A 22,297-nucleotide genomic window follows, 5' to 3' on the forward strand; every position below is an offset into this window, starting at 1 on the left:
CATTAGTTTGATGTCTCGTGTGCTAAAGTTGCTGCTGAAAGTAATCCACAATCGAAGATATCATAAAGTGGACATAGACATTAATGCTAGGGTGCTCGGTAAAAAGAGTATAAGTCAAAAATGGTCAAAATATTATTTTTGCTGAAACTATAAAATAAAGGACCTTGGTATCAATAGAATAGAATAAGTCAATATGGTAATGTAAAATAAATAAAATTATTTGCTCGTAGATAAAATTGGTAGTAGATATGGCAATAAATTATCGTTTTTGCTTCTGAAAGCACTCTATATAATTTGCAGTTTGGATTTCGCAAAGGCCTATAGGAACTCATAAAGCTCTTTTTTCACTTAACATACTAATACAAAGGTGCCTGGACGTCAATCAAGATATACATGCGTGTTTTATTGACTATAATAAAGCATTCGACAAAGTATATGACATGAACAATTAATGCATGTCCTGAAATCAAAGAAGATAGTATAGACTACAATGAGCTCAGGATTATATCGAATTTATACTATAAGCAACGAGCAAAAGTACGTTTAACAATCGCAGATAGAATAGAATAGAAATATGCTTTATTGTCACTGAAAATTTTTACAATTTTATGGACAAAGCTTACATACAGTCAAAAGAAAAATAATATCAACAAGGAATAACAACTACAATTCAATAAAATTAGATAAATCGTCAATATACAGTAAATAAGATATAAAACCAAAGACAAAAACAATTAATTGCAAAATTTATATACATTGCAAATTGAAAGTTGAACATACTTACAACAACTAAAATACAACATTAGGAATTGACAGTTTAAGCTACTGCGTATGAAACCCAATTTTCTTAGTTATTCATTAAGAAATTCTTCTATTGAATAATATGGTCTTTCAGGTAGATAGGCTTTTGTCAGTTTACGGAATTTTGGGAAAGATGTTGCAGATTTAAGTTGTAAAGGCAGATGGTTGTAAAGTTTTTTTGCGAAATATAATATAGATTTCTTTACTAACTCATCAGTGCATGGGATCGGTAAATAAATATCAAAGATTGAATTTCTGGTGGAGTAAAGATGATTGGGCCTTGCTGGAAAGGCATGAATGTGTTTACGAATTAAACAAACCGTTTCTAGAATATATAAAGATGGAAGTGTTAAAATTCCGTGATTCCTGAAGTAACTTCTGCAATGTGTAGATCTTCTGAGGCCAAACAGATACCTTATTGCTCTTTTTTGCAATTTAAAAATAACCTCAAATTGAGCAGCTGTACTAGAACCCCAAAAAGGAAGACCATATCGAAGATGAGACTCGAATAATGAAAAATATGTTATTTTAGAAGATGCTAAATTGAGTTCCCTTGAGACAGATCTTATTGCAAAGCAAGCTGAGGCGAGTTTCTTACTTAACGAATCGATATGAAGGGACCATTTGAGGTTGCTGTCTAAAAAAATACCAAGAAATTTTACAGAATCAACGGTACTGATCTGACTGTTATTAAGAGGCAAAGGTTGAAGAGCTCCTTTATAGGATAATGCTACTGTTTTATCTGCATTAAAAGAGAGTAAATTAGAGTCAGACCAGGTCTTTATCGTCAGTAGATCCGAAGTTATAGTTTCATGAAGAGATGCTATAGTTGAGTTGCTCCAAGTGATGCTGGTATCATCAGCAAAAAGAAAAATTTTCCCATCGATTTTTAAATTAGTGATGTCATTTATAAAGATAAGGAACAGAAGAGGACCCAATACTGAACCTTGTGGTACTCCACATAAAATGTTTTTGAGACTAGAGTCAGTATCATTTGCTCTAACTAGTTGTTTCCTATTATTCAAGTAGGATTGGAACCAATTCAAAGAAATACCTCTAATTCCATAGAAATTTATTTTTTAATCAAGATGTCGTCATTTACACAATCAAAAGCTTTGGCATAGTCACAGAAAACAGTGGCAGTATAAAAATTATTGTTTAGTGCTTGATAAACCTCATGTAGTACAGAAAACATGGCATCAGTGGTACATTTATTAATTAAAAAGCCGAATTGATTTTGAGATCAAATGTTGTTATCAACGATAAAAGACATAAGTCGAGTTTTAATGAGTCTCTCAATAATTTTGGAGAGTACCGGTAGTAAGGCAATAGGTCTATAGTTGCAGGCATTAGATTTTTCGCCACCCTTATGAAGAGGAATAATAATGGCTGTCTTTAGGCACTCTGGAAATTGACCTTTTTCGAAGGAATCATTAATTAGTGAGACGAGCCAATCAATTGATACTATTGATTGTTTGGGTCAGTTCAGAGTTATCGACTGGTTTTAAAAAGAATGAATTCGAGACCTTTCTTGAATTAGGGAGATAGGAAATGGGATCTTTTTGCGGCAAAATAGTTGATGTTATATTTTTACTGACATTAACGAAGTAATCGTTTAGACACTCAGGATTTGGAAGGGAAAATGATTGAGCTGTGTGAGTATTATTTCGAAGATCGTTTATTATAGACCAGGTTTCTTTTGCAACACTTTTAGAGCTTCCCAGACGATTTTGATAATAGGCTTTTTTAGCTGATTTGACAAGTTTTAGATATGTTGTCCTGTACTTCGTGATATATTCAGTGACAGAAACATTGGTAGTAAATTTCTTGATGTATAGAAGTGAACGCATATTCTTGGCTGATATGCGGATACCTTTCGTAACCCAAGGTTTTCGATGTTTTGACTTAATAGGAATTAAAGGAAAAGCTTTATTTAAGATGCGGATAAGCTTATCTAGAAAAACACTGAAATTATAGTCCACGTCCATAGAAGGAAACTGCCACTCAGAAGTTAAGCATAAATTTTGGAATTTACGAAAATTCTGGGCGGAAAAAATCCTACCTAAACGTCTGGGTTCTGAGGAGGGTTTGCTGAAGATGTTAAACTTCGTATACCGTATACACTGCTTCATGATCAGATAGTCCCGCATTAATAACTGTAGAGCAGACATCAAGGGGTGAGAAATCTGAGACAATATAATCGATTATGGTAGATGTAGTTTTTGTAATCCTTGTAGGAGAATTAACGTGCATTGAGAGACCATACGATTCAAATATGTTGACCAGGGATACTTGGGTAGCACAAGCAGCAGCATAATTAATGTTAAAGTCACCGCATAGAATTTTTCTGCTTTTATGAGGCAGGTCATCTAACAAATTTAGCAGGTTCTGAAAAAATAGTTCCACGGCAGAGTCAGGTGATCTATAAATGCCAATAATGTAAAGATTAAGATTTTTATTATAAACTAAGGAAAACTCAAAGACGGATTCACTTAACAAAAAGTCGTATTTTGTTACCGGAGAAAAATCATTATTTCTAGAGAGAATTAGGGTGCCTCCATGAGCCGAACTTGGGCGATCATACCTGGCAATTGTGGTATATTTTTCTACAAAAAAAGGCTCGTTGACTTCAAGCCAGTGCTCTGTAACCGCAACTATCGGGGGAAATCCTAATTCCTCCAGAAACAAAAATAATTCATCAGTTTTATTTCTTATAGAACGAATATTAATCAGAACCATGCCAAAGTTGTCATCACTAAAATAATTTGAGGTTTCTAGTCCCTCAGAACACGTCGTGATGTTTAAAAATTTCGCTTTGGAGAGCCAGTGGAATAATAGCTTCGGTGGCATTCCCTTGACTTTTGTAGGTGTATAATTCTTTCCGAACTGAGGTAGGACCTATAAGCGGCAAGATCAGCTTCCACTTCAGCTGGACCAATTCCGTAGGCATGGTTAAATTCTAGAAGAACTTTTCATAGTTCTTCGGTCGTAGTAGGTAGTCCTTCGGAAGCCAAAAAGAGTTTCACGCTGGTGTTGGTGTATCCATCATAAAATACAGAAGAAGGCTGGTCGTGAAGAAAAGCAAGATGTAGTTTAATTGCTTTTAAGATATCCGGTTCCCTTAATCTTGCAAGAAGGTATCGACTGTTCGAGTTATTAGTTAGTCTAACTCTTGGTGGTGTTAAAGGATCCAAATTTATGGATGGTTCCAAAGTATCTTTCTTAATAAAATTGATATGGGAACGGAAAGGCTCTTTGGATTTGCAAACTGTGATGGCCTGCTTGTCTGTAAATATATTTGTGTTTTCAACTTCATTTTTGTTGTTGCTTGGAATGCTAATTGGATTTTCCAAGCTAACCGGGCTTCTATTGTACTTCGGATTCATATTTTGTTCAGATGAAGTCTTTGGTTCAGAGTATGATGATTCTGTGGACCATTTAATGTTGACACCAGGTGGCCAAATTTCCTTATTAAATAATAAGTCGATGGACGTTTTTGATTTTATGCCTATTTTGAATGAGGAACCAGTTGCTGTGTTGGCGTCTTGAAGTAAAGCGTAACATCGAATATATTCCTTAATATCTAGCTTCTCTTTAATGTAGTGAACTACTTGAATAGGGGTGTAAATTGGGGTTAAGTTGCTAATAACGACAAAGTGACATCTATCTTCTGCAATTTTTGATTTTTTGACTGGACCTGCTTCGAAATGAGTGTCTTCAGTTTGGGTACCTGTAGTGGCATATACTATGTTTCTCTTCACTACCTCTTTCTTCGTTGGTATAGCAGGTAGTTTGTTTGAAAGGTTACTCATTTGATTTGATATTTCACTTATGTTTGAAGAGAGCCTCTCTAATCCCAATTTGATCTCAGATGAATTTGAATCTTGGACTTGGACTTTAATTGTGTCAGTGGAACAGCCGAAAAAAACTGACGATATATTGAAGATATCTTGTTCCATCTGCCTTATCGATTTTAAAAGATATTCAGGATTTAGCAGGTTATTTAATTTATGGATCTCGTCAATTTTTTTTGTCAGATAGTCTAATTTGTCGTCATTTTTGGTTAATAAATCATATGTCTCGATGAAAATTGGCAAATTATCATTAAGTTTTTTTTGTCACATGAATTAAGGCGTCAAAATTCTCTTCTGGTATTTGATTTTTTGATAAATCGTTTATTTTTTCATTTAAATATCTGAGGCTAGGAGACTCACATAAAGAACAGAAGAATCTTAAATGACAATTTTTTGGGTCCAGTAGAGTTTTTGCCGTTGTTTTGTTGAGAGTAGAACATTTGAGGCAAAAATACCGTTTGCAATCCCCATGGCAACGTAAAATATATTTTTCGTTTTGGGAAAATTCAGCTAAGCAAATTTCACAATTATTATTGTACGCCATGGTGTCAAGGTTAAATATACAAATATTTACCTACGTCGTTGAAAGTTAGTCGATGTGATGAAAGTAATAAAATAATAAACACTTACAGCTAGTATTCACAACACAACAATCAAAACAAATAACAAAACACAAGAAACAAATCAAAACACACAACCGTTCGCTTCCAATGCTGGCGAACGAATGGAGATGTCAGAGGAAATTGAAATCAGACGTGGGATGAGACAGGGATGCGTGTTGTCGCCAATCCTTTTTAATGCCTACTCAGAAGAGATTTTGAAGAAAGCTCTTGAGGGTGAAACAGCTGGAATTAAGGTAAATGGAGTTCCCATAACAACATTAGATATGCGGATGACACTGTCATTTTTGCCGAAAATATTGGGGATATTCAGAGGCTGGCGACCAGAAAAGCGAAGTTTGGATAAGAATACGGTCAAACAATGAACGTCAAGAAAAAGACAAAGTTTATGAGAATATATCGAAAGCTCAAAGAAATAACGAGAATCTCTTCATAAACGGATCCAATGTCTGAAAGAGTCGATCAATATGCATATCTTGGAACAAATGATCAACTTCACAGGGTTGGAGGTAAGAGTTTGGTTGGCTAGGTGCTACGTTTTCTCGACTTGTTTTATGGAATGGAAGCTTGGACCTTGAATGCCGCGTCAATGAAAAAACTATAATCATTCGAGCTGTGGGTGTACAGAAGAATTCTGAAAATATCGTAGACAGAACACGTCTCAAACAAAGAGGTTCTGAGAAAGATTAATAAAGAAATGGAAATCTTAAATACCATCAAAAAGAAATAATTAGAATATCTCATACATATATTACCGTGGAGAGAGATATAACTTGCTCCAATTGATGATGCAGGGAAAGATTCAAGGAAAAAGAAGCATATAGGAAGACGCAGAATATCGTGGCTGCGGAACCTGAGAAAATGGTACGGATGTATATCAAATGAACTTTTCAGAGCAGCCGTCTCTAAAATCCGAATAGCTATGATCATTGCCGACCTCCGTCGCGGATATGGCACGTAAAGAAGAGAAGATATGTATAATAAAAATAAATTAGAGGGTGCCAGCAAAAACGGGAAGCAGTCAGAAAAAAATGGATAGAGATGCGGAGACAATCGATTAATAAAATATACAAATGGTATAAAAAAAACTTGTAAAAGATAATATATGAGAAATTGGACATTTAGAAAAGATGATACTTGAAACCTCAGCGGGAATGCCAATAAGAAGTGAATTTAGAGGATAGAGGCATAGAGGACTGTCCAACTGAAAAAAGTTTTAGACACTCTCGAGTTGAAAATCCTGGAACCAGAAATGATGTCTAACAAAAAGAAACAATGAGGGAAGATCATGAATGAACTAGGTGTCGGAATAAAATAACATTTAAAGTGGGTGATCGACGTGCGAGCCATAATACCGCGGTTTTAAGAACGACGATTTTACTCGCGGCTCGTTGATGGTGCTGATCGACTAGCGAGCAAAACAGCACATCCAACATCTCGTAACCTTGTTACTTTCTTTCCTATTAGTCTGGGCTGATTATCGGAGAATAGGCCATTTTTGGGAAAAGTTATTTACCAGCAATTTTATTGCTGAAATCGAAGCTTATGATTATATATATTAATAATATAGGTATGCAAAGTCCTCAGATAGTGTGCTACTTTTTTTATAAACAAAATGGCGCCCGAAAATAGTGTTTTTTTCAATTATTGCTCTATAACTCCGAAGATTTTAAATTTACAACAAAAACACTCAAATAAAAATTCACCATGATTAAATTCTGCATAGAGACGTGTTTTTCCCGATCTGCTCCGACGAAAATTTTCCTCGGAAAATGCGGGTTTTCCCAACAAAATCTTTAATTTTCAAATAAAGTTTTAGATAAGTAATTATCTACCAATAATTAAATAATTCGGTGACTTAAAAGCCTTCTTGGTTTAGATTATAGTTCCAGAAGCTGGTGAAAATTAAACGAATATTTTACCAACAATTCAATTGTTAATTAATAATTTACGGTCGCAATAATAACAAAAATAATTATGATACACTGATCAAACTTTAAAATCTTATAAAGATGAGATGCCTATTTAACATTTTGTCGACAAAATATAAATTTTTTATTTTTTTGCATACCTAATCTTTAAATGTTTAAAAAAATAGTTATAAACAAATTAACGTTTCTCAGAAAGTTTGTATTATATTATAATTTTAAAAAATAGCTAAAATGCGCATTTCAAATATCTTGAAAATGAATGCTTTAAAACTTTAGTTATGAAACATCAAAGTAAACATACGATTACTACGGTGTTTATAATTTTTTTTCAATTCTTTCAAAGCGTAGAAGTGAGTTTAAAGTACAAGCTAATTATTTACAAAAAAATATCGATTATCAGTTTAATAGTTATATTTTGATTAAAGATTATAAATACATTTTTTTGTAATTTACACGCGCGAAAGTAGACTAATACAGTACTGTAGCTAAAATTTTCACTCGGAGCGACGATCGGCCGCGCGACGTACACTTTTAATAAATAATATATGCTGCTTGTCAGTCGCTTCGAGTGAACATTTTAGTTCCGACTCTGTATCAGGCCTACTTTTGCGCTAAAAATTACAAAAAAAAGTATTTTTCATCTTTGATTAAAATATAACCATTGCACTAATTTTTGACATTCTTTGTGAGTAATTAGATTGTACCATAGACTCACTTTTAAGCTTTGAAACAATTAAAACAAATTATAAACAACGGAGAAATCGTATATTTACTTTGCTGTTTCATAACTTTTTTGCAAATGGTTGGAAAATTTTTTAAAAGCATTCATTTTCATGACCTATGAAATACGCATTTTAAGTATTTTTTAAAATTAGAATATAATAAACAATTTCTGAGAAATGTTAATTTGTTTATAACAATTTTTTTTAAACATTTAAAGATTATGCAAAAAAATGAAAAATTTATATTTTGTCGACAAAATATTAAATAGGCATCACACCTTTATAATCTTTCTAAGTTTGATCGATGTCTCATGATTATTTTAATTGTTATTGCGACTGTAAATTGTTAATTAACAATTGAATTGTTGCTAAAATATTTGTTTCATTTTCACCGGCTTCTGAATTTATGATCTATACCAAGAAAGCTTTTATTTCACCAAGCTATATAATTACTGATAAATAATTACTGGCCCAAAAAATTTATTTGAAAATTCGAGATTTTGTTGGGAAAACCCACATTTTTCGAAGAAAATTTTCGTCGGAGCAAATCGGGAAAAACGTGCCTCTATGTAGAATTAAATTGGGGTGAATTTTTATTTGAGTGTTTTTGGTGTAAAGTTAAAATCTACGGAGTTATAGAGCAATAATTGAAAAAAATACGATTTGTCGGCGCCATTTTGTTTATAAAAAAAGTAGCACACTATCTGCGGACTTTGCATACCTATATTAATAATATATAGGGTCTTATAATTCGATTCCAGCAATAAAATTGCTGGTAAATAACCTTTCTTTGTACTTTACTAAGTAGACCAGCGTATTATAACTATTTTTTTTTTCAAAATTTAAAGATTATGCAAAAAAAAGAAAAATTTATATTTTGTCGATAAAATATTAAATAAGCATCTCATCTTTATAATCTTTATAAGTTTGATCAATGTATCATGGTTATTTTGGTTATTATTGCGATCGTAAATTGTTAATTAACAATTGAATTGTTGCTAAAATATTCGTTTAATTTTCACCGGCTTCTGGAATTACAATCTATACCAAGAAAGCTTTGATGTCACGAAGTTATTTAATTATTGATTAATAATTACTTACCTAAAACTTTATTTGAAAATTAGAGTTTTTGTTACGAAAACCCGCATTTTCCGAGGAAAATTTTCGTCCGAGCAAATCGTGAAAAACATATCTCTATGCAGAATTTAATTGCGGTGAATTTTTATTGGAGTGTTTTTGTTGTAAAGTTAAAATCTTCGGAGTTATAGAGCAATAATTGAAAAAAATACGATTTGTCGGCGCCATTTTGTTTATAAAAAAAGTAGCACACTATCTGCGGACCTTGCGTACCTATATTATTAATATATAGGATCTTATAATTCGATTCCAGCAATAAAATTGCTGGTAAATAACTTTTCCATGAATTTTGCTAATTAGCCCAAAGTATATAGGAAGCTCGCAATGATTGAATTTTTTTCTTGGCATCGGCTCTAGTTGAGTTGGGTTCATGTTTTTTACGATATTTAATAGTTTAACATAATGTGGTAAGCCGAATTGCTTTGTTTTTGTACTTTGGCGATTTACATTTCCATAAACGTAAGCAATATATAAATTCTAATAAAAAGTCGTGGCTGAGAGTTCACATATCCATGATTAAAAACTGGTCTTTTCACTTCAACGGTCTCCGAAAACTGCCGGCTTGGCTCGCCAGCCGTGATACACGCGCGGTTTTGAACGACGAGCCAAGTAAAAAATAAAACAAACTGACGAGCCGCGAGCCAGACATGTCGGTAAATAAAACCGCGGTATTGCAATGATACACTGGCGAGCTTTACCGACGAGCCACAAAACCGCGGTTTTACTCGCCTGTCGATCAGGGCCTTTAGAAAGATTCAATACCATCTGCATAATAAATCGAATTATCGCATCAAATATCGAGTACTAACTGTTGCCTTCCAGGTATTCGTTCACTGTCACTGTCACCTGTTCTGTCACTTCTATCAAGAGAGAGAAAGATGATTATTTATTTTTACAAGATGGGTAACCTTAAATTAATTGTTAACTTAAATTAACACTATCTTAGGTACAACAAAAGTATGGTTAAGTAAAAAAGAACGATTTGAAATTTGCAAATTTGGTAAATATCTGAACTGGGTTTTTTGGCTAATTATATAACTTAAATAATTTTAAGGTGATCCAATATGAATGGGGGAGTACTTTCTCACAGGAGTATCAACTGGAAAGAGTTTGCTTGTGGATGGGGAGCAGCCCTTATAAATGTATCCGTCACTTATCCAATCAATAAATTAATCTTTAGACAGGTAATGTTTTAAGTAAAACAATCAGTATTCTAATGTTGGTGTTGACAAGTATTTGGTAAAGACATATTGTATTCATTTTGGTGTATACCATTGTTGATTTGAGAATTGAGCATGCTCAATTTAAATTGAACAAATTGTATATGCCCTTAAGCTCAAGTTCTTATAGAACCATATATTTATAGACCTAGCAAAACTGACCATAACACAAATACAAATGAATTTAAAAGTAGGATTTTGTCTGTGGGATTTTATCTGTTTTAGAGATGTGTTACTTGTGATTTGTGATATAGCTTAATTCAGGTTGTATCAAACACCATTTATTTAATTATTTATTAACGGTTTCACCATTATTCAAAAAAGTAATACAATGAATTATAAAATAGTTGACATAGTTCCTAAATTCTAACATATACAATAAAAAACAATATAAAACGTGTTAAAAATATGATTTAACACCATTAACAAACTAAACATGATCAACACAATTTAACAATTGCCTAAAAGAATAAATTGAACTAAAGAATGGATCAACAGTACATATATGTGTTAAAGTGCCTAAGAGCTCTAGTCATCGGATCATTTCTACCATAATTAGTATGGTGATACTCAATATAGAATAAAGAAAGATTTCGTAAGTTGTAACTGGTTGTATTAAATCGGATTTCCGATATTAATTCAGGACAGTTAACAAAGCTGTTAATTAGTTTATAGATAAAAAGCATTTCTAGTTTTATTCGTCTATTTACAAGAAGTGACAAATTCAAATGCTAAAGAACATGATTGTTGTTAAAATTATCTAGAATCTGCAATTTAAATCTAGCATATCGAGCAAAACGTACTTGAATATTCTCAATTAAGACTTTGTCAACCTCATAATAAGGATACCAAATAATGGAAGCATACTCTAGGGATGATCGAACTATTGAACAATATAAAACTCAAAGAACAGATACAGAAAAAACTTTTGTATTCCTTTTTACCAAACCTAGAGATCTGTTAGCATTAGATGATAGAACACGCAGGTGAGATTTAAAATTTAATTGTTTATCAAAAATTATTCATAGATCTCTCATCTTATCAACTCTAGACAACACATTTATACCAATATTAATTCATACAGATCTGCAGTGTTAGTTTTTGAGAAACTAATAATATGACATTTGGCGATATTTAATAATAAATTGTTGGAAATAGACCATTCATATACTTTATCCAAGTCATTTTGTAGAATTTTACTATCCAATAAGTTCTCTACAATGTGAAATAATTTTAAGTCATCAGCAAAGAGTAGAAAGTTAACATTTTCAATTACAGATGATAGATCATTGATAAATAATAATGGTCCACAATGTGAGCCTTGTGGTACTCCTGAATGAACCTGAATTTCATTAGATATATAACTGCCAATATTAACATGTTGTTGACGACCATAAAGAAAGCTACTGAACCAGGTCAAAATGCCATTCCCTAAACAAGATTCTTCAACTTATATACAAGTAGGTCATGATTGACCCTATCGAAGGCTTTAGAGAAGTCTGTGTAAATACAATCAACTTGTAAACCCTTTTCAATAGCCTCTAATATAAAACTGTGATAACAAAGTAAAGGGCCTAGCCGGGTAAGATGATGAAAAGTGCCCCCAACTCGATTCGAATTCCATATAGGTCACCATTTAGCATATAAAGTGAAACTAACTTTCTGAAATTTTTAGCCCCCTAGGTGGTCATGTGACCCACCTAGAGCCTAATTAGGGTTTTTATGTTTTTATTTTTTATCTCAGTTGCATCGAGAACTAGCGAAAAACTTTAAATAAAAAAGTAGTATGCTTTAAAAAGCTCTGTCCGAAAAAAATTTTTTTTTTAATTTTTGTCGGGAAATTTAAATTTTATAACGATTTTAAAATTTTAAATGAGTATAAAAAAATAACTAAGACATTCGTTTTCACGAAAAAAATATATAACGTGTATTTTTGCATAATGTTTCAGCCTGAATTTTTTCAAATTTGTAAAATTGGTGAAACGCAACTTTAAAAATAAAAAACCGCATTTTTCGGTTTTTTTTTTTGTTTTTTGATACATTTTTATACATATTTTTCAAAAAAGGTAAGACCGTCACTGGTGTAGGTAAAAAACTGAAAAATAATTGGGGTTTGCTTAATAAAAATTTTTTGTAACGCCATCCATTTTCAAGATACAGATTTCAAGACATGTACGAGTTTATGTAGATGTAGAAACTACTAATAGTAGTATTTTATTTCATAGAAGTTCGAATACTTTGTAAGGGTTAAGATGTTTTATTTTTTGAATAAAAATGGCGCGTCGTATGAAAAAATATGAAGATAGATTTTTTGTCACAAATTGAACGAGGAATTCAAAAACGATTGTTAATTTGAAATATGTCAGTGGCGTACTATATTTTTTCTTTAAAAAGTTCAGACCATTACCCCTCTGCGCGCCAATGATAAATATAAAATTCTTAATTGTATGTCAAAAAATGCACAACAACTACCTCTTAAAACTCGCCAAATTTTATTACAATGTTGCCAGTAGTTTCGGCAAAATCGTAAAAAATGTGTAAAATTTTGTTTTCTTCAACGCCCTGTATCTTGAAAATGGATGGCATTACAAAAAATTTTTATTAAGCAAACCCCAACTATTTTTCTGTTTTTTACCTATTCTAGTGGCGGTGTTACCTAAAATTGTATCAAAAAACGAAAAAAAAAAAACCGAAAAAATGCGATTTTTTATTTTTAAAGGTGCGTTTCATCAATTTTAAACATTTGAAAAAATTCAGTGTGAAATATTATGCAAAAATACACGTTCTATATTTTTTTTCGTGAAAACGAATGTCTTAGTTATTTTTTTATACTCATTTAAAATTTTAAAATCGTTCTAAAATTTAAATTTCCCGCCAAAAATTAAAAAAAAATTTTCGGACAGAACTTTTTAAAGCTTACAACTTTTTTATTTAAAGTTTTTCGCTAGTTCTCGATGCGGCTGAGATAAAAAATAAAAACATAAAAACCCTAATTAGGCTCTAGGTGGGTCACGTGACCACCTAGGTGTCTAAAAATTTCAGAATTTTGTGTCACTATATATGCTAAACGGTGACCTATATGGAATTCGAATCGAGTTGGGGGCACTTTTCATCATCTTACCCGGCTAGGACCTTTGTAACAATAGATTTACTTGATTGAAAACCATGCTGTTGTGGTATAATTACATTTTTACATGCCTAGTTTAAGTGACAAGTCACTAATTTATCCAAAAATTTAGATAATGTTGATTGTATGCATATACCCCTGTAGTTTTTAATATTTGTCCTATCACCTGATTTAAAAATTGGTGTAATAAAACTATCCTTCCAAAAATCAGGAAATTTTTCTGTTTTTAAAGACAAGTTAAACAAATATAAAATGGGATAGGCTAAAGTAAATTTGCAACCATCTGGGCCAAATGAAGACTTGTTTTTTAATTGGTTAATACCTTCGAACACTTCAATAATACTTAGAGTTGCCCTGTTCAAGTCAATTACATCAATAGAGGTAGTAGTTGGTAATGTTATTTTTTTACCTGAATATACTGTGCTAAAGTTTTCAGCAAAAAGGTTAACAACAGTTTGACCATCAGAACTACGTTCATCATTTAAACACATTGTGTTGGGATAACCATTAGATTTACGTAAATTATTGACATATTTCCAAAAACAACTAGGATCGTTCTGAATATTTGTTTCAGTTTTAATCAAATAGTTTCTATAACAAATCTCACTCAGAGCTTTACATTGTAAGCGTAGTTCACAAAATTTATGATAGTCAAAAGGATTAAGTGTTTGTATTGTTTGTGCTACATTTTTTTCTTGAAAACCAAATTTTTTAATTCTCTTGTAAACCATACTGGAAAAGTTGATGTTTTATAAAGTTTCAGTAGTACAAATAAATGAATAGCCTCATAGATAATGCTGTAGAAGAATTGAACAGCCAAATCAATATCCTTGATTTATTTTTCTTCTTCTTCAGCTTTTTTCCATTATGAGTTTGCTGTTGTCTTTCTCCACAGCACTGTATTCTTCCATTCACCTACTAAGAGGCAAGAGATATACCTTGGAGGTCTCTATCTACCTTTTTTATGTACGTATTCCATCTCACAGCAAGTCTTCCCGGCAGCTCCCGGGCCATTATTCTTTTAGGCCACGTGTGCTCTGGCTTTCTTTGTACACTGACCGGCACGAAAAACGGGAACCCCACAAAATAGGTCATTTTTGATGCCTCGAATTTTCTAAACCTGTTGTCCGATTTAAGTGATTTTTTTAATATGTTATAGCCTTATTCTTTAACAATATCGCTGTAATGATATTGTTGCTAGACAGGTAAATTGTTATTTTATACCGGGTGTACCAATCAAACTGTTTTTTTCTCAAAGTTCACTACACTGTTGAATATTCTAGCATTTATAAAATACTTTAATTAAAACCTAACTATAGTCTCAGGTTTTCTTAACATTCTGTTTTTTAAATCATTCGCTTATGTAGGTTAATAAAAAAGTTAGGTACTTTAACAACTAGCCATGTTCTTCATCAATACAATCAATATAATAGGGTGTTTCTAAAAAGTGCGACAAACTTTAAAATGTAATTTTTCATGAAAAAATAATGACCATGTGCTTGACAAACATATGTCTGCAAATGCTTCGTTTCCGAGATTTGGGATGTTGAATTTTTTCTTACAAACGGACGATTTATGTATTGCTCTATAACCGGTTGAGATATGCAAATGAAATTTGGTAGGTTTTAATAGGCAGTTATTGCACATTTTTTGACATAACGAGCGATCCACAATTATTGGGATCAAAGCTAGTGCAAAAAATTACGTAAGTATGTCTTGTTTTAATCTGAATTTATATCATTGGTTTATCAATTAATTTTGATTAACATTATAAAACATAAAAATCAGTCAAAACACAGAACTTTAATCAAAAATAAAAAGAATTAACAAAATTATAAGTAACAATAATAAATAAAATCAAACAAGATGCTGTATATGTCCACCACCAACATCTCTACATAACCTAACTTTTCTTGTTAAGTTGATGTACACTGCAAAGTTGACGTAAACTGGAAAGTATATCTGAATTAAGAATAGACATGCACTGTATAGCTATCTCTTTCGTTTAGAGCTACCTTGATGACAATAATTTTGGATCACACGTTACAATTAAGAATTTTATATTTACCATTGGTGTGTTACCCATAAACACGCCAATGGTGAATATAAAATTCTTAATTATATGTCAAAAAATGCGCCTACCTCTCAAAACCTACCAAATTGCATTTACTTATCTCAACCAGTTGTAGAGCAATAAATCGTCAGTTTGTAAGAAAAAATTCAACATCCTGTATCTCGGAAATGAAATATTTGCAGACATATGGTTCTAAAACAAACGGTCATTATTTTTTCATGCAGAATAATTATCCCTTCAAGTTTGTCGAACTTATTTAGAAACATATAGAATGTTTCTAAATAAGTTCGACAAACTTGAAGGGGGAATTTTGCTATTTTTGGCAATTTTCACTCGTAATATCGATAGTTTTTATTATAATAATATATGTTATGATTATTTTAAAGATATTATGAAGATTGGTGTGAAGAAAGAGGATAAAAATAAAAAGGTGATGGTTCGAAAATTATGATCCTATTGTTTATATCTTTGCCGTAAATGCCGGTCAACTTTGACCGGTTGTATCTCAGGAACCACTCATTACAATTAAACGTTTTTTCTTTTAAAAGAAGCGTCCTGCCGCTTTTTTTTCCAATACCGTTTTCATAATTTAATTTAATGTAATATTTCCCGAGATATTCTATTTGTTTATAAGCCAAAAAATTGTTTATAATTTTAAAATATTCCTGAGGCCCCTTAAATAGTAAAATTTCAATTCTGTAAAGTACATTCGATAGGTACAGTGTCTTTTTTTACAAAAATCATAGTTATTCTTATGTATCATAATTATTGTGGTTATTATAGCGACCGTAAATTTTTAATTAACAATTCAATTGTTGCTAAACTGTTCATTTAATTTCAATCGGCTTCTGAAATTATATTCTATACGAAAAGAGCTTTTATACTACCAAGTTATTTCATTATTGATAAACAATTACTTATCTAAAATTTTAGTTGAAAATTAAAGATTTTGTTGGAAAACCCCGCATTTTCCGGGGAAAATTTTTGTCGAAGTAAATCGGGAAAAAAACGTCTCTATGCAGAATTTTATTACGGTGAATTTTTATTTGGGTGTTTTTGGTGTAAAGTTAAAATCTTTGGAGTTATAGAGCAAAAATAAAAAAAAACACGATTTTCGGGAGCCATTTTGTTTATAAAAAATAAAAAAAAGTAGCACACTACTTTGCATACCTATATTATTAATACATAGAATTATAATATTCAATTCCAGCAATAGAATTGCTGGTAAATAACTTTTCCTTGTATTTTGCTAATTATCCCAGAGTATTAGGGCTAGGGATGGTAACACTGACTACTAAAAAAAAAACAAATAAATAAAAACAATTTATACATTATTTGTTTTATATTGAAAATTTTTATTTTATTGACTTTAAAATAAATAATTTCAATTTGGTACTTCAATACATTATTCTTTTCTTAAATTTTCATGTCTAGGTGATTAAATTGCTTTAAAATAAATATTGTTTGACTTTGTATGCTGGTTTGGCACAAGTTTGTGTTTCACCCTATATTCAGCAAGCATTTTTCTGTTTTTTCAGATCCTCCATGGCACAAAAATATACCCAGCTTTCTTACAACTACGAAGCGAAGGTATCCACTACCTCTACAGAGGGATCCTTCCACCACTATGTCAAAAAACATTATCCTTGTCGATAATGTTCGGAGTATACGAGGAAGTCAAAAGACCTTTGATACAGCTAGGATTCAATCCGTACGGTGCTAAAGCTATAGGCGCACTAGTATCAGGAACAACAGAAGTCATACTGATGCCCTTCGAACGAGTACAAACCATTTTAGCAGATTCTAAACATCACACAGACTTTAGGAACACTTTACACGTATTTAGGGAATTAGGCAAATTCGGGATCAGGGAATACTATCGGGGATTAGTGCCGATCATACTTAGAAACGGGCCTTCAAATGTGGGCTTTTTTATATTACGGGAAGAGATGCAAGAACGGTTCCCGAAGTACCAAAACGAGTTTTTAAGGACATCTTTAGAATTTTTATGTGGTGCAATGATTGGGGTGATACTCTCCACGGTGTTTTATCCTTTAAACGTATTAAAAATTAGAATGCAGAGCAAAATAGGCGGCTCGTTCGAGAATCCTTGGAGGGTACTCTTAGATATTTACAACGAAAGAGGCGGGAAAGTTAGATATATTTACTACGGGGTGCAGGCGAACTATACCAGGGCCTTTATTAGTTGGGGGGTCATGAATACTGCCTACGAACACCTCAAATCTATGGTTAATGAAGTTTAAGATTATAAACGTTTTTGTGATGTGATAAAATTTTTAAAAGACGCATTAAATGAAGTATTTTTTCGCTGATCGAACAACAATATTAACAAAACGAAAATAACTGGAAATATTTATTTCTGCGTTTTGTGGAAATAAACAGTTCCTAATTAATATCCCAGTGGAGTTTGTTACGAATAACTTGTAAAACTAAATAAGGTGAACATACTATGTATATTTCAATGGAACAATCGATCAGCGAAAAAATAATATGTATATCTCGTGGTAAATACAACATTTCTGACTTATGAGATCTGGTCCTTGGTTCTGAGTAATCTTCTTGTCACAGAACGTACAGTGCACCACGTCATGGATCAATAGGATTCCATCCCAAAAAGAGATCCCAAAGACACTGTAGAATGGCAAAGACTTTTCCAAAAGATGATCCTTCAAAATATGTCAACTAACGGCGTTCATAGGTTACAATGCTGTTATGACTCACCTGGTAAGAATGGCAGAGAGCCTCAATATAATCTAAAACATTTTCGGTCGCATTCAGGAACTCATAGACTCCAGAGAACCACCTTCGGGGGCATTCTTCAACAATGTGACGAGACAGTCTGTTGTTCCGCACCACATTCAGAAGTAAGGGCTTTTCCCCATCTATGTAAGCTGTTAGCACTTCTATCAGTGTTTATTTTTATTATGTTCAGAGTTGGCATGTATTGCGAGGCAGTTCGAAGACAGACAGTTTGTGATCAATACAGGCCATTTGGTGTACTTCCTGTGGTGAGACACAATCCCCTTGTCTTCTCCAGGCGTTGGTGAGGCTGAAACGTTGCTAATTTGAAGAGGTGTCCTTTAACAATGGAGGATATCTGGAACTAAGTCTTCGTTTCGATATCAAGCTTGTCATGGTGGATGGGTATCCCACCGCTGCCACCATGTTCTGTTAAATAAAAGGGTTCTTAGACTTTATCAGGTTTATTGAACTCAATATAAAACAGTCAGGTTAGGAGAGATGAGATCTGCCATCGGCCTTGACGTATTAGTGACTGACTTTACTACTTACAGAGTTGCCAGATTGTGCCGATAGTAGAATAGTTAGCTTGGATTTTTCTGTATAAGAGAATGGCTTCTTCGTAGTTTCGGAGGTAGGATATGACTCAGAATATGAAGCCAATAGTTAGTTGTTAATCTAATTATACCTGAAATCATTCGCATTGTCTGGTTTAATTGGATGGCAACAATCTTCGTGTGTTTGTTGTTGAGCCATACTGGGGAAGCTGTCTAGACTGTCTAGAAATCATCCAGCTATTTCCTAGCATATTTGCCACACTGAGGTAAACATTCTAAATGGATTTTATCGGAACCGGGTGCCTGTCCAGACTTAATTTCTGATATTGCTGACGTGATTTCTTCTTGAGTAAACTAGCCAGAGTATTCAGATATGGGTGGGTGTGCAGACTTTTCAGTTCTTATTATACTTAAGGACGATGCTTTTCTTCTCGATTTACTTAAGTTTAGTTTTTCCACAGTCTGTAGATAACAAAACTGTCTTTAGATAACAAAAAACCGAAGAAAATTAATTTCACAGTTTTTTGTTTTGTTGGCAGAAAATACAAATTATATGCAACGACGCATACAAAAACCACTTAATATTCTGAATCAGATTGTTCTCTTTATTCCTCGCTTCCTTTTGATATATGGGACATTAAATTTGCAAACTAATACGTGGAGGTTTGGGTAATTTAATTTCTTGAAGATCTCACTTACTTACTTTCGCTGTCATAACGTAATCCGCCTCAACTGATGCACTATCCTAAATATGTACAGCCGGTTCCTAAAAAAACTGATACGACTCTTACTAAGATTTGATCATGTTGAGCAGTGTATTTGATTGATCTGACATTATATTTATTATGACAGACAAATAATAAAATAAACAAACAACAACCAACTGATTCATGAAAAAACTAATAAGTATTTTAGAAAAATTTAAACGCAGGATGAAAGATTACGATATTACCGGGGGTGGAAAGCCCCTTAGAATAAACAAGCAGTTTCTATTGAATGAAATATTTGAAATTAAATATCACACTTTTTTTATTTTCAGCCCTGTAACTTATTAAAATAAATATTATAGAAGTTTTCAGGGACTTTCAGCCCTCGGTAATAATGTAGTCTTTCATTCTGAGTTTAAATTTTTCAAAAATATTTATTAGTTTTCTCAGGATTCGAAAAAAAAAATGAATACAATTAAAATACATTGAGAATTTTGACATGCGTCACAATTTTGCATTAACTCAATGTAAAATTCTAAACTGTTGAATTCCAGCTTCCCTAATTATTTGACATCAAAAGACATTAGAAACTGCATTGAAATCTGTATTGAAAACAACTGTTAAAATTGGTCTACGTAATTAAACATATTCCAAAATTTTGTAAAAATGTAATACCTACATTTCAGTTTTCAGCCCAAACTTAGGCCACACACAATGCAATAATGTTCACATTTTTGAACTGTCAATATTTTTATTTTATCATTTATTGTTTAAAAACAATACAGTTGATAAGATACACTCAGTTGCGGAGAAAGTATTAATAATAAAGATTAATAATAAAGTCTAATAACCGTGGAACAGAATAAGCTATCTGACAAATTTTAAGATTTGGCAGTGACATTGACAGTATGTAAATATTAAGTATTTATCCTTCAAAATACACTGCTCAATTTTCTACAAAATACGCGTCAAGAGTCGTATCAGTTTTTTTTGGAACCAGGTGTACCTCTAAATTGAAACTTTGATTTTACTATTTTTGATCAGGAATTGGCGATTTGACATGTCTGTGCGTCGTTCAGGAATGTTTTTCTTTACTACTAGATATACAATACACTATTAAAGAATTTTTAACCAAATTTTTTCTTTGCAAATGTAACAATTAATACACAAATGAGAGATTATGTTGAACGAGTTATATTGCTATAAGTATTTTATTACTTGTTGTAAACATGTAAAATAAACAAGATAATGAGACATTTTTTTCGGCCATTATGTAGTTTGCTTAAAATCTAATAAATGTTTATATTGTTTTCCAAAAAGTTTATTTATTGTTATCGGTGTGTTAACAATGAAATAAAAAGTAATACGGAAACAAATAAACAAAGTGGCGAACGAAGAAAGAGGAAAAGGAAAAATGATAAGAATCGGACACAGAAGTTAACAGTAGACGGTAGAAAATGGAAATGGGATAAAGAGGAGCAACTATACAAACAAAATTAAAAAATTTAGATGAAATGCGTGTGAAATATACAGGGTGAGTGGGGAGGAACGCGCCAAACTTTAAGGCTGTATAAGATACGTAAAAATTATGAAAAATAACTCATGTTGTTATTCGATTTTCATTTGTTTCCGAGATATGGGGTGTTAAAATTTTTCTTACAAACTGACGATTTATCTATTGCTCTAAAACCGGTTGAGGTGTGCAAATGAAATTTTGTGGGTTTTAAGATATAGTTATTGCACATATTGTGACACACAGTTAAGAATTTTATATTCACCATTGGCGCGCGTACGGGTAAGGGTCTGAAATTTTTTAAAGAAAAAAAATAGTACGCCACTGAGATATTTCAAATTAATTTTTTTTTTTTTGAATTCCCTGTTCTTATGACAAACCATCTATCTTCATGTTTGTTCATACGATGCTTCGTTTTCATGCAAAAAATAAAATATTTTAACGCTCATAAAGTATTCGAGTAAGTTTCTACACATTCCTATAGAAACTTCGTCGAAAACTTTGTAATCGTTAAGATGTTTTATTTTTTGCATGAAAAAAGGGAAGATAGATTTTTTTGTCACAAATTGAACGAGGAATTTAAGAAAGATTTTTAATTTAAAATATTTCAGTGGCGTACCGTTTTTATCTTTAAAAAATTTCAGACTATTACCCGTACGCTCGCCAATGATGAATATAAAATTCTTTATTGTATGTCAAAACATGCGTAATAACTATGTCTTAAAACCCACTAAATTGCATTTGCACACCTCAACCGGTTTTAGAGCAATAAATAAATTGTCAGTTTGTAATAAAAATTTTAACACCCCATATTTTGGAAACAAATGAAAGTCGAATAACAACATATTATGAGTTATTTTTGATTATTTTTACGTATATTATACAGTATTAAAGTTTGGCGCGTTCCTCCCCACTCCCCCTGTAGAATCGAAATAATGGCCTTACAAGAAACCAAGCATTTGGGAAATGAGATAGTGAAAGTTGTAAAAAGTACTCTTTTTAAAAGCAGCAGGTCAAATAGATACAGATACCTGGGATGGGTTTATGGTGTCAGAGAGAATAAGCCGAGAAGTAACTGACTTTCAGGCAATATCAGAAAGATTGTAGAAGAAATATAAAAAAATCAGCATAATTAACGCACACGCTTCTACAGTAGAGAAAGAAATGGAAATAAAAAAGTCTATGAACAACTCTGTGAGCTAATTGAAAAAGTACCAAAATATGTAAACTTGAATATGATAATTTGAAATATGATATGTAAACATAAGTAAAAT

General features: G+C 32.1%; 2 protein-coding genes across 2 annotated transcripts in view; both read left to right on the forward strand.

The window, feature by feature from the left end:
• LOC126892004 (uncharacterized) overlaps positions 1–22,297 on the forward strand; it is a 502,972-nt gene that overhangs the window by 268,635 nt on the left and 212,040 nt on the right. The gene's annotated exons all lie outside the window — the stretch shown is intronic.
• Positions 9,898–20,829, forward strand: LOC114330170 (mitochondrial nicotinamide adenine dinucleotide transporter SLC25A51). The gene is made up of 3 exons (XM_028279489.2): positions 9,898–10,065; positions 10,120–10,249; positions 17,025–20,829. Exons 2-3 carry the CDS (start codon positions 10,130–10,132, stop codon positions 17,748–17,750), a joined length of 846 nt encoding a protein of 281 aa, XP_028135290.1. The 5' UTR covers positions 9,898–10,065; positions 10,120–10,129; the 3' UTR covers positions 17,751–20,829.

The sequence above is a fragment of the Diabrotica virgifera genome, chromosome 9, assembly GCF_917563875.1.
Source record: "Diabrotica virgifera virgifera chromosome 9, PGI_DIABVI_V3a".
Lineage (NCBI taxonomy): Eukaryota > Metazoa > Arthropoda > Insecta > Coleoptera > Chrysomelidae > Diabrotica > Diabrotica virgifera.